Source organism: Varanus komodoensis, unplaced genomic scaffold, assembly GCF_004798865.1.
Source record: "Varanus komodoensis strain SLA01 unplaced genomic scaffold, ASM479886v1 scaffold43, whole genome shotgun sequence".
In the NCBI taxonomy this organism is placed as follows: Eukaryota; Metazoa; Chordata; class Lepidosauria; order Squamata; family Varanidae; genus Varanus; species Varanus komodoensis.
In genome coordinates this window covers 84,102-97,130 of record NW_025335985.1, presented here as the reverse complement: position 1 = coordinate 97,130, position 13,029 = coordinate 84,102, and the positions used below count along the sequence as shown (strand labels likewise).

General features: G+C 39.8%; 1 protein-coding gene across 2 annotated transcripts in view; it reads right to left on the bottom strand.

The window, feature by feature from the left end:
• Positions 1-13,029, bottom strand: part of RNF38 (ring finger protein 38) — a 104,188-nt gene that overhangs the window by 51,423 nt on the left and 39,736 nt on the right. The window contains exon 2 of one of the 2 annotated variants that reach the window (XM_044444047.1): positions 2,988-3,058. In XM_044444047.1, the coding sequence (XP_044299982.1) occupies positions 2,988-3,058 (71 nt within the window). Of the gene's footprint in view, positions 1-2,987; positions 3,076-13,029 lie in introns of those variants that run through there. The other variant, XM_044444048.1, reaches the window with a different exon arrangement.

Below are 13,029 nucleotides of genomic sequence, written 5' to 3'. Positions count from 1 at the left end.
CCCCAAATGGCAGCGCACTGCCCTTTGGCTGTCGCTCTTCGGCCAGCAGTGCGATGTCCGGCGTGAGTCTCCCAGGGGTCCCTGGGTGCATCCGGCAGGAAAGAGCTCCGTCTGCCCCACCTGCGACAGCTCTGCCTGCAGCACAGCACAGCTCTCACCTGTGCCTACTGTGGCGAAGGGAGCAAGGGCGAGAGTGCGGAGTCTCTTCTGCAGCACAGATGACAGCGAAATTTGTCATCCAGAATCTGGATCTCCCAAATCCCCAGTCCAAGACACTCTCACCAACATGTCACACTGGCTTTCAGTGTGAATCACTGTCCGAACTCTGAATCACTGTCCGAACCAAAAATATAAAACTGTTGTTGTTGCTGTGATGATAGTAGAACTTTCATGTGCAATATAACGCACCATGTTGAGACTGGGAGAGATGACCTGTCTAATCCACACATGTAGTCCCTCAATAAATTTTATGCTACAAGAAGTACTGTAAACTCAAAAGCCCAGAATTTGGGCCAGTTCAAACAACATAGTAAATCAGAGTTTTGCTAGACAAGAACAAGCTGCATGATTTTAACTTGGATTGTTTCAAATAAGTCATGGTTAATATTTGGTTTCTGGACAACACAAACAGCTGTGCTTCAGTAAAAATGGAAGCAAAAACCTCCAAATGCATCTCAGTGCTGTACCACAGGAGAAACGAGAAGGAAGCAAGACAAGACACACTGCAGGTCATTCCCATTACATAAAGATATGGCTTAGCATTTGTTCCAATGTAGCCTTTCTTTACAAGTTCACTGGAATATGTAGGCTGTTCAGATCAAGGCACCACAGAGAAGCATCTGCCAGAATCATCTTGGAAATGGGCTGCAGAGGGTGCCCATTAATCAAAGCTTATAGCAAATATTACAGAGCAAAATTGAGTAAATCAAAACTGAATACAAAGCAAGGCACTTCGCAAGAGGAAGAGTACAACTGCACCATATTTCTATAGCAGAAACAGGAAATAGTATAACTTAGCCTGTTCTAGTATTATTTGTCCTGCCTTTACTATTCAGATATATTCATTTCTCTCCATCGTTCATTTCTGGTACTATACCAATTCAGATAGCATCCTTCCCAAGCATGGAAATATATTCACATACACTCACCTAAAATTTTAGAAAACACAATATGTATCTTTTCGCTGCTTTCCAAAGCTACCCAGTGCTCTATCCCCCTTTAAACTTAACTGACTTTAGCTTCTCTCCAAGTGTTGTTAAACTGGCAGCATCCACCTATCAGTTCAAATAGGTATGGCAGCTAATGGACAGAACAATAGAATTTTGAAATATGGCAACATTTTGAAGCATTCTCCTTGGCTGAATGATTGGCTGGTACATATATAAAGAACCTCCTCAATACCCCGCAAAGCAAGAAACTTCTCAGCTTCAGCATGTGCAATAGCTAATCCAAGCTGGCTGAAAGCAAGTTTCTTCCAAGTGTCCTAGCCCGAAAAGCCAACGGTGAGAACTGGAGCAAGAAGTTCCTTCCTCCAGGCCCTAAAGAGGGAATAAGACCAAGCAGATATGCATGCATGATCTTTCCTTCCTCTTCCCAGCCATGAGGAGTCGTGTGATGGACCTATTAAATAGCATGTGAAGGTTTTGCCTTGCTCTTTCCTGTAAAGATCAGGAAGACATGGAAATTATTCCTACAGTATGAGCCGTATGCATTAGAGGATAAAGGGCAATGTAATATATGCAGTCGATCCATGTGGGTGGCTGCCTGTAATTTCTCCCTGAGAGAGAAGTTCCACATTGCAACATAAGCAGTTCAGGCTCACCACTTCCCACATAGCCTGGGCGCTCTTTACCGTATCTGGTGTGTTGCACTGACATCATTAAAACCCACACAAGCCATACGGGAATTGGCTTAAGAACTGACTTATCATACGAAGTTTCATCCATGAGGTTGCAATGCAAACACCCACTCATGTGAATTGCATGATTCTAGTTGGCCAAACCAAAGCGTAGGGAGAACAGGAAAGAAAATGCTGGGTTATCACTCCACACAGACACAGCCACTGCTCCGGGCCAAGTGCCTGGTAAAGTACAGTTGGAAGCAGGCAGGTTAGGTGCACTAAAGTCCAAATATTGCTCTAAGAAAAACCAAATCCTGTGACCTGCATAATTTGCATATTTTCTCTGAATAATTCAGATGATGTTCTGCATAATATGTTTTCATAATCTTATGGAGGGCCACTGCCTATTCCCAACCACCAGAAATGTTCTTCATTGTCCTCTTTAGCATCTAAGATCTCAGATACACACTTCCAAGCATGTTTTCACATCCATAATAGCTAGAAACATGCTTCCTGAAAATGACAGCAATGATCTTCAGGAAGCTGAATTTCGTGCCAATACCAAATTCTTGCATATTTTCAGCCATCTTAACAAATTAGAGTATATGCAAAGCTTGTAGTCACTTGCCAATTTTAGACATCAGTATAGGAAATGGACATCATTAAATTTTTTGAAATAGCTTAACATGCATAATCTGGAAGAAAAATATGCATGCATATAAACTAAGCCTTTTCCTTTGGACTCTAGCATAAACATCTTCCACTGTTTAGTGCTTTAAACCATAAAATTATTTGAAGTTAAAATCTTGTTACGTGAACATTTTGCTCCGCCTCCAAATTACAAGGAAAAAAACAGAAGTGGAGCGCTCCCTGATAGTTTACAAGTCAAAGGTAACCCAATAGTATCACGGTACTTTGGAAGATGAAGAAAATTATTCCTCTGTGTATAGGTGACCAGTCACTATCATTCTGCATGTGTGGATGCATGGGTGTGTCTAGTATTTCTCAGAAAAAAGATCAGTTTCAAATGCAGAAATGTGCCTTGAATAGCAAAATAAATATTAAAAAATCACTTAAACAAGATTTGCCATTGCAGAAAACAGGCATGTTAATACCAGAAGGCATTTTTTTTATTTATTCCAGTTACCTTGTCACTGTCATCAGTACAGATGTGGTCTTGATGGATCAACTGGCACTGGAAGGAAGCATTAACACCCCCTGCAAGGAAAGTGGGAAGCAAATTAATATGTTTGAAAATACAAACAGTGCAGCCAAGCCTCGCTAACATGGCTCCAGTCTTTAAGTATGATTCTGGGACAGGAGGCAGACACTTCTTTACAATGTGCCAAAATACTTTCTCCAGTTCAACCGTATGCACTTGTTAGTTCCAACTAGATACACAAACATCAGTCAAGAGAGGCTGTGCTGTAGCCATTATAGTACTCAGTTGTGCGAAACCCAAAGTCAAAACCCTGTGCAGCAATGAGAGCTTGTGGGATGAATTCAGATAACTGTCAGTCCATCTGTCTGTCTCCCCTACACACACACACACACACACACACACACGGTTGTTGCAAAGATAAACTGCAAGTACGAGCTTCCTAAAGGAAGGATGTAATACAAATGTTGACAAATAAACAGACCAACATGCCTCCTTAGCTTCTTCAACTACTTTAAAATGTTTTAATACTCGAGGCAGAAAATTAAATATCTCCTAATTGCGATGTAATTACTTAGCCTGGATATTACCAAAATATACAATGCTGCCATTTCCCTACCTTTAGCTTTTTGATAAAATTCATTTTTTATTTCTTATTTGTAACTTTCTAAGAAGTTTCTGCAATGAGAGAGAGAGAGAGAGAACAAGAGAGAGAGAACACTACCAGTAACAAAAAGCATTTTCATTTTCCAGAAGGCAATCGGTGGTGTACAAGATTAGCATACTTTGTAAGCAGAGACACTGTAAAGCTACATGATTGGGAAAAAAAATTATATTTAATGTGTGCTCCTCTCATGTATGCGTGCATGTGTGTATAACACACAAATATAAACTTTCTGAAATAGCTAAGCTGGCAATACGCAACTGTACTTTCATATAACATCAGCTCAGAGAGGTGACATGCTGATCTATGCTAAAAATGTACCATATACTAGAGGGTTACAATTGGCTGTTATTTACATCTTTTTGGTTATTCTCATCAGGCTAAGCATTCAAACTGTGAAAAGAGGACTATTAAGGATTGTAAGCAGAATAGAAGCGTCTTAGAAAACTACACACAAAATCTCATACCTAAACATATAACTTTCTTCTCTGAATTGCTTGTGCATCAGCTAGTTTTGAAAATCCAAACATATGTTCACATACACTCACTCATCTACAGAACCGCAAAACCATGAAGATGAGGACAACTGCAGAAATATTAGAGCTGTGTCTACAACCTAACCTATGGTATAGCTTATATGTACAGAAATAGTGCTCTAAGAAGACAGTCTTATAGATGGTTAAAAAGGAAAAAAGCCTACGACTCCCAGCAGGCCCCAACGTAAGACTGTGCCTTAAATGTCCCATTACAATGGTATTATCAAAAGCAAAGTATTTTGATTTTCATTTTCACTGGACTCACTCTGCTACCAAGGTGTTTATATCCATGCTGTTTCTCACATACGCTACAGATGAAGTGATAGGACCACCTGATATCAAAATGCTGGAAGTGCAAAGTTCCAAATCACACCATGCTCTAAGTGTGAAAAAGTCACTCTTCCCACTTTGAATGCTTCTATCTCTGACTTGAAATGTTACACTCCCAGGACAGTGAACTTTAAACAAGGTGGAAAAATATTACTGCCTCAGTTGCTCTACATGTTTGCCTCCTTCCACTGCATTTAATTTCAGTTATTAAAAAAGTCAGTCAAACTGTTAAAGAGGAAACACAACGAAGAGCTCTTCATCCATTCCTCCTCCACGCATTATATTTTATACTTCAAAAGCCTTCAAAAGCCATGAAGCTGAAGTACATCTTGCACAAAACTCCCACAGCAAATACTTAGCCATAAGAATCATCTTGGTCTGGACTTCCATCTACTTCCCTTCTTTCTCTCACTGTTCTTGCCGCTCCTTTCCCTCCCTGATTAGCATGAAGTACAGAAAACAGTATTCTGTTATGAAGCCGCTGCTCTGCGTTCAGAAAAAACATGCCAAGCCCTACCCAATACTTGGCCGCTGGATGCTGTTTCTTCATGGAATATAGCCAGTTCTCATCGTTTGAAGGCTAAGGCACCTCCCTTGCAAACTTGCTGGCTTTACCACAGCTACTGGGACACAGTCCTTGTTAGGGCCACACAATATATACTGGTTGGGACAAAATTAGCTACTTCAGACAAGCCCAAGAGCTTGCACATGTGCAGCGGGATTTTTGGCTTGTTTTTCTTCAGCAGTTTACTCCCATACCATTTTGAAAGACCTCAGCGTTCAAAACACAGTATAACAGACAGCTACAATTTGAGAAATAGAAAATTCAAAGCTACTTAGGTTTCCAGGTTCTCTAGATCCTGGCTTGTATAGCGTGAGAGATGTGATCTGACATTTTACAGAAATGAATGTTGGAACTTTCTTAATCAGATTACTTGATTTTTTTGTTTTTACACGCAAGCTACAGGAATCTCATTTGCCCTTATGGTTAAGAAAGTTTCTTGTCACATCAGATTCCCATTTTCTAGCCAGAGCTTGAGTGTTTTCTTCTCTAGATCATGGTCTTGGCTTGAAGACTTCCAGAGCTAGATCTCCTAACAAATTTATGCATTATTTCATGAAGCAATGCCATGAAACTTCTTAAGTTAGCATACTTCAGGCACACACTATGCTTACAATTTTCTTTTCTGTGTTTGTGCTTTTAAAAATGGTGTTGAAATAGGGGTCTGATTCAGAATTATTAGTTCCTACCTCCAAACCACTGAGCCCAACCCACACTCCATTTTCCCCCAGCTTCCATACATGTGTAAATTCACCACCTCCTTGTTTTACTGTAACCATTATCCCTGCACTGGGCTTGAATGTGGGTAGAACTAGCCAGAATTACCTTAATCTTAAAGATAGACACATCTATTGATTTGCATACCTCTTTTTCAATTTTCTAGCCATACATGTTTTTCCTATTTCCATATCAAAGTGCAATTTTTTAAAAATCTAGAACAAAAATTAGTATACAGTGCCACACACATCTCCTCATGTATAGATTTTGGTGCACAATTTTGCTTAATAAATATTTGTTCACCAAAAGCCCCATAAGATAATGCTTGTGTGTCTCATTTCAGAAATATAAGCATACTTGTTAACCCTTTCCCGTAATATATGTGTAGTCTGCCCTTTAGCTTAGCAACAGTATTTTAAGTATTACTTGCTTTAACAATAAACTTTTAATAAACAGTAACACTTATTACATAATAACAATAATATAAATCTGCCAATTTTTTAAATTGACAGTTAAAAAGGGTCTCATTAGGTAGGAAGTTAACACTGTCTATATAGTTACTCTACTGGCGCCAAAAAAGGTTGCCCACCCATCTTATTTAGATGAAGAAACCTAGTTTCATTTGTAAACCCAAATGAAAGATTTCAGTAGCTTCTCTCCATATGCAAACTTGTTTTGTGCGAGGTCATTGGTATGAGAGGAAATTTTTCCTTTGGCTTATTTTTCTGCAGAAAAAGCATTATGTTTATAAACTCATTAATAAGAAATGCATGCTAGATAAGCTTGCCCATTTCAAAGTCAAAATAAATGTTTTTCAGGTGATTATCCATACCAAGGATGTGAGAGAATACATCTATGTCATTAAAATACATATATGTTGTTTGCTCTTACTGAGAGACAGTAACAGCAAAACTGTCAGTGCCTCAACAACCTCAATGGAAGAGAGCTGAATTTTGCTGGAACAGATTTGTGGTTGTAAGCAGAGTATGCCCACTTCTTTGGGTTGCTAAACTTGGTGAATCAACAGTTTTCAATATATTTTTTCCCCTTAAATTTAAACAATGTAAAAGAAGTATGCAAGTGTTCAAAAATCTACATAATACCATTTAAATCACATTAAGTGTGTTGTTGTTGTTGGTTGCAAAGTCGTGTCTGACCCACCACGACCCCATGGACAACATTCCCCCAGGCCTTCCTGTCCTCCACCATCCTCCAGAGTCCACTTAAGCTCACACCAACTGCTTCAGTGACTCCATCTAGCCACCTCATCCTCTGTCATCCCCTCCTCCTTTTGCCATCTATTGTTCCCAGCCTTAGGCTCTTCTCCAGGGAGTCCTTCCTTTTCATCAGGTGGCCAAAGTATTTCAGTTTCATCTTCAGTATCTGGCCTTCTGAAGAGCAGTCAGGGTTGATCTCCTCTAGGACTGACTGGTTTGATCGCCTTGCTGTCCAAGGGACTCGCAGGAGTCTCCTCCAGCACCACAATTCAAAGGCCTCAGTTCTTCGGCGCTCAGCCTTCCTTATGGTCCAGCTTTCACAGCCATACATTGCAACTGGGAAAACCAGCTGACTATACGCAGTGTTCAAAAATCTAACATTTAAATCACATTAAGTGTGTATTTTCCCTAAAATATTTCAGGTCAAATTCTTGTGGTGCCTGGAGACAAAAACTAAAGTTAGAGACTTTTCTACAGTTTTGTTTACTTCATTCATAAAGTAAAAATGCTAAATGAGGGCTCTGTAAGACAGGAGTGGGCGACTTGCTGCTCTCCAGATGGCTTCAGTCAATTCGAGTCAGCACAGTCAATGCTGAGAAATGGTGGGGACTGCAGGCCAAACCTTCTGGAAGGCCACAAGTTGCTCACTCCTTCTGTAAAGCAACAAGAGATCTTTCCAGAGCAAACTGAACGTTTTCCTAAACAAATCACATTATGCAAATTAACTTAATTTATATTGAAAAATAAATCCAGCAAACACATATCACCGGCAGGACAAATCAGTAGATTTTCAAACAAGTGATCCTGCACATGTAGGGCCACAAGGGCTATATGAAAACTTACTTGAACATTTGCACTGAATTTTTGGACTCTTCCCATTGGAGGGTTTTGCAATAGGGGTGTGTGTGGGGAGGTGTCTACTAGATCACTAAAGGTGACCAGAGACTGGTGTGTCAGGAGAGAAGGTGGCTAATGTTGGATTGAATTCCTATGTCAGTAAATGCCCATTTCCTCATTTGGGAACTTCCAGTTTTGCCTCAATCAGAAGACATTCTGGAAATATTTCACCTTTGTTAACAATTAAGAAAAAAATGGAAAGGAAGATAAAACATGGGAATCTTGCAAATGGAAGATACTGTCATATGAACAACCAGTAGAATCCATTCAAGGTATGGGAATGTATACATCCTCTACCTGTGCAGTTGCGACAGTCTGGGAAATGCCCACGCCTGTGCTGTCTAACTGTATGGTCCACATGTTTTCTGAACAACTTGATGAATGCCCTGTTTATACATGTTGTAAAGCAGGTGGCCAACTCACAGCATGGATTCCTCAAGAGCACAGGTAGTGCAAATCTGCCTTGACAAATAAAGGAAGGTCTCTGGTGATAATACCGCTACTTCCCAGCTCAGTACGGAAGAGTAAAAATGATTCAGTGGTACCTTATGGTAACTTAAGTGGTGCCTTTAGTTCATATTACAGTGGCACCTTCTCTTCTTTTGGACTAGGCTTGTGACATCCTTGCCAAGACAGGCCACCACTGGTTTAAGACAACTGTCTAAGCCAACCTTCCCCATCTAGCACTCACCAGGTGCTTTGAATTATAAATCCTGCTATCTCCAGCCAGCATTGACAATCGCTGTGTGCCTAGGGGATATTGGGAGTTGTAGTCTAAGATATCTGGGCAGCTGAAAGGCTGATCTAAGCTATAAATTTGTATAGTTCAGGGAAGTGAAGACTATCCTCCTTAAATAGCCTCAAAATCCCCCTTGAGACACGGTAAGTTTTTCACTTTTCGATTGAAGTCGGGATCTGCTTCCCAGCTGCCCAATCCTATTAATTAGCTTAACTACTGTTGCATTAGCCTTGACTTGCACTGTTGAATCTGAAGTTCAACTCTGCCTGGAAATAAGACAGGTGGCCGGCCAGGAAATTCTTAATAGTATCTTAAAGTCAGAGTGAGGAGGACGATTTAAGAGCAGAATAGTGCTCTTAAAACACAATCTGCCCTAAACCCATCTACAGAACTAAGCATAAATTGAAATTCATACAATTCATATTAACTTGGAAAGCAAAATTCTAACTGGAAATAGTAAACATATTCCTTCCCTCTCTGCTTTTCTGGTTGCAAGACAATTCAGTTTTTTGAAGAATAATGATTTGCAGCATGTTCACAAGCTACACCTGAAGTTTTACCAGTTCATGTATCCAGTGAAGCTTATGCCTCAATACACTTGTTAGTCTACAAGGTGTGTCACAAGGCTCTTAGCTGTTTTTGTATTAATGCATTTCATTTCAAGAGTCAAAATTTATTTCACCATCAAATTGCCCCAAAAGTTCTTTTAAAAAGTGGTAACTATAAGTACCTTAATAATTGAAGCAAATTTATGAAGGAACAGAACCATCCGGTTTCCCTTTGATTTGCAGCCTGTAAAGCATCCAGTGTGTGTGTGAGCACATGTGTGTAAGCATACTATAATGCTGCAGAACTGGTACTGTGTTGGTTCTGACCATATCTGGAATAAAAGCCATAAGCAATTGACATATGGAGGTTCAGATTTAAAAAGGCAGTTTATATTTATGAATCATGTAAATATATCCTGTTTGCAACTGCAAATGTGAGCATGGACATATTTTTGGGAAACATTATCAATTACTGAACTTGTATGTAAAAAATGTGCACTCCTAAACACGAGTCTGAAAAAAGCAGTCTAAAAAATAATCACATTTATCCCAAGACATGCATTTTCATACTTTTACAGAGAGGAAGCACGAAAATTGCTTGCGTGCCCCCCTCCCTAGCTGAGACTGCTTTATTTATGTCTGAGTTGGATGAATAGTTTGCTCCTGTCCAACATGGAGAAGATGCACATACACAGTGTTGGGTTTTTTCCTCAAGCAAGGATTGCATCGGTCAGGATTGTGTCTTTCGCATTAAAGGACCAAGGAGAGGGGGCAGGGGAGGAATCAACGAATAAGGAAGAGAACCTAATTTTCTACCACAAACCACCTTGGAAACTACCTTCCATACAACATGGGTGATTCCTGTTCGAGAAAGCGAAGTCCCCTCGTGTATACATATGTATTTGTTCAGTTCTGTGGATACAGAATGTATTTTTTTTCTCTGACTTCAACACACACACAAAAACAATATTTTAGCACAATTATTTTAAGACCCATATGTACAACCAAACTGTAATACAACATCTGTGGAAATCATACGTATGTGAAGTATGGCCCATCCGTGTGATAAATAAGAACATATTAGGCTCTCTAAACAAACTGGTCAACTTTTTTTTTTTTTTTGCTTGCCCATTCTTAAGTATTTTTTCCTCTATTTGGCATTTTTAGCTTTGACAAACTGCCACTTTTAATAATGGCAAAATAAACAACTGCCAGAAAACTATTTCCTATACTCCCATGAATCGCCTCTCACCTCAAACTCTGTCATAAACCCTGCAGAGGAGCCTCATATAATAAAGGAATATCCCAGTTAGGCCCAGACAAAACATGCTGTAACAATAGCATAGCTCAAAACAGGAAACTGACAATATTATCAAGACATGCAGGCTTCCATTTGTATGTTTCTAACCTTAACTCAGAGGCTAACATTTTCACAGCAAGTCTACCCAATTCAGAAAACAAGTGGTACACATCCCCAAATGCAGGAAACTAAAATCTCTTCACAGGAACATTTATTTTCAGTGCAGGCATGGGATCAGGTGTGTAGAGGAAACCAAGAGGAAGGTATCTGGAATGACCAAAGGACCATCAGGCAGTACAAGGAAACAGGAATGGGTATTTGGGCAGATGCTGGCAAGAACTGGGGTGGGCATTACTCTTATTTTAAATTTTTGACATCATCCTGTTTCCAGCTCCAAAGATCACTTCAAAAGATTTATTGGCAGTACAGTCTTAGGAATAAGACATTCCACACGCTGAACTGCTTGTAACAGCTTTGTACCTAGTTGTATATTTATGCAAGAGTTGTAAAAATAGCATTCTCCACACACATCAATCCCTCATAAATCTGACAGGATGGGGGAAAGAAAACACTAATTTAAAGAATTATAAAAAGGGAGATATATCAGCAGTTGAAAATTACACCTTTAAAACCTATTTGTCTGCATGCTTGTACACACACATGTATCCTATGCCCTTTTTGACATTAAAAATGCTTTCCTTCCTTGTCATTTAATAAATGTGAAAAACCAAGTGATCTATCCATATAATGCAAGCATGGTCTTTGAATAAAATTAATTCCAGTTTTCGATCTGCAAGACACGCAATCTTAATGTTAATAGTTTCAGGTATACTTTTTATTATGCATTTACTACACACACCTTCTTTTGCTCTTGCTACTACATTTATTTATTTATTTATTTATTTATTAAAACATTTTTACGCCGCCCCATTCGCCGAAGCCTCGGGGCGGCTTACAACAATAAATAAAAGTAATTATAATATAAATTACAATAAATATAAACATTAAAAATCCAAAAAATACAATATAAAATAAGCCGCCCTGGCCAGATAAGATCAAATAATACTAACAGTTAAAATGCCGCTTAAATAACAAGGTCTTTGCCTGGCGCCGAAAAGCAAATAACGACGGCGCCAGGCGGACCTCTCTGGGGAGCACATTCCATAACTTAGGCACCACCACAGAGAAAGCCCTCCTCTGAGTACCCACCCTCCTAATTTCTTTCACGGAGGGTTCCCGGAGAAGGGAATGCACCTGTTCCAGTGAAATGGCAAAGAACATATGTAGAACCCCAGTGATCAGGCCATCAGACTATCTAGTCTAACATACTGTTTTGCAGGAGCCAACATATGTTTATGGGAAGCTGATATGCTGGGTATCAGGGCAGTAACACCCTCCTTTTTGTGTTCCCAAGAAACTGGTACATAGAAGTACCGCTTCTAATCCTGGAGCTAGCACGTAGCCATAATGGCTAGTGACCACTGATAGCCTTGTCCTCTATGGGCACTGCTGTAAACCACTCAGAGGATTTTGGCTATGGGGCTGTATCATAATGAAATCAATAAATCAATAATTAAAATGGATTTGCTTAACCCCCTTTTAAATTTGTCTAGGTTAGTGTCTATTGCCACATCTTGTGGTAACAGATTTCCTAGTGGGAAGAACACTACCTTTTGTCTGTCTTGGATCCCCCACTATGAAGCTTCATTGGATGACTCTGGCCCAAAATATATTATTTCTGTGGAGCCAGAATTCTAAAAGATCAATTCGGTCCACTTTTACTAGGGCAAGATTATAAAGTTGCATCAGTAGGCCTTTGCAACGTTGGTTTAACATTACAGCAGTGACAATAAAATGGTACCATCCACATTACTAGTCTTCTTTATTTTTAACTTTTATACCCTACACTTGCTCCAGCTCTCCATTTTATCCATCGAACCCCATGAAACTGGGCTTACAACAGATGACTTTAGGCCAATCCTTCAGAAGCTTTGGGGAGTTGATCCTGGGTCTCTCCAAGCCTGTCTCTTTGAAAACCTATTATGAAATATGCAACGATAGTCACAAAAGTAATGCCACTAGAACAAGAGGACATTCCTGTGAAGTACTAATGGAGCAATATCTCCATTAATATAAGGACTTGCTCTGGATGATCCTCCAAACCATGAACTGAGAGGCTATGGTTAGCACCTAGAACCAGCAAACCACGGCCTTCAGGGAAGCCACTTGGTCTAAGTAAGAAGGTGCAACTATGGTTAAAGGAATCCAAAACTGGGAGAGAAACTGAATGCATAGGGATCTTGGAAGCTAGCCAAAAGTGGGTCTTGAACAGTCGCAAAAGGCAAGGCTTTCTCTCTAATTCCCTTGTGCCTCAAAAATGCCAGACTGAGAACCTTCTCTGCAGTAGTCTCCTACCCCTTGTCCACCCACATCTATAATTCCCTCTCCAAATTCACCCAGATCCCTTTCTACTAGTTTTTAGGACCAGGGAAAGTCTGTTCTGTTCTCCCAATGCTTGTA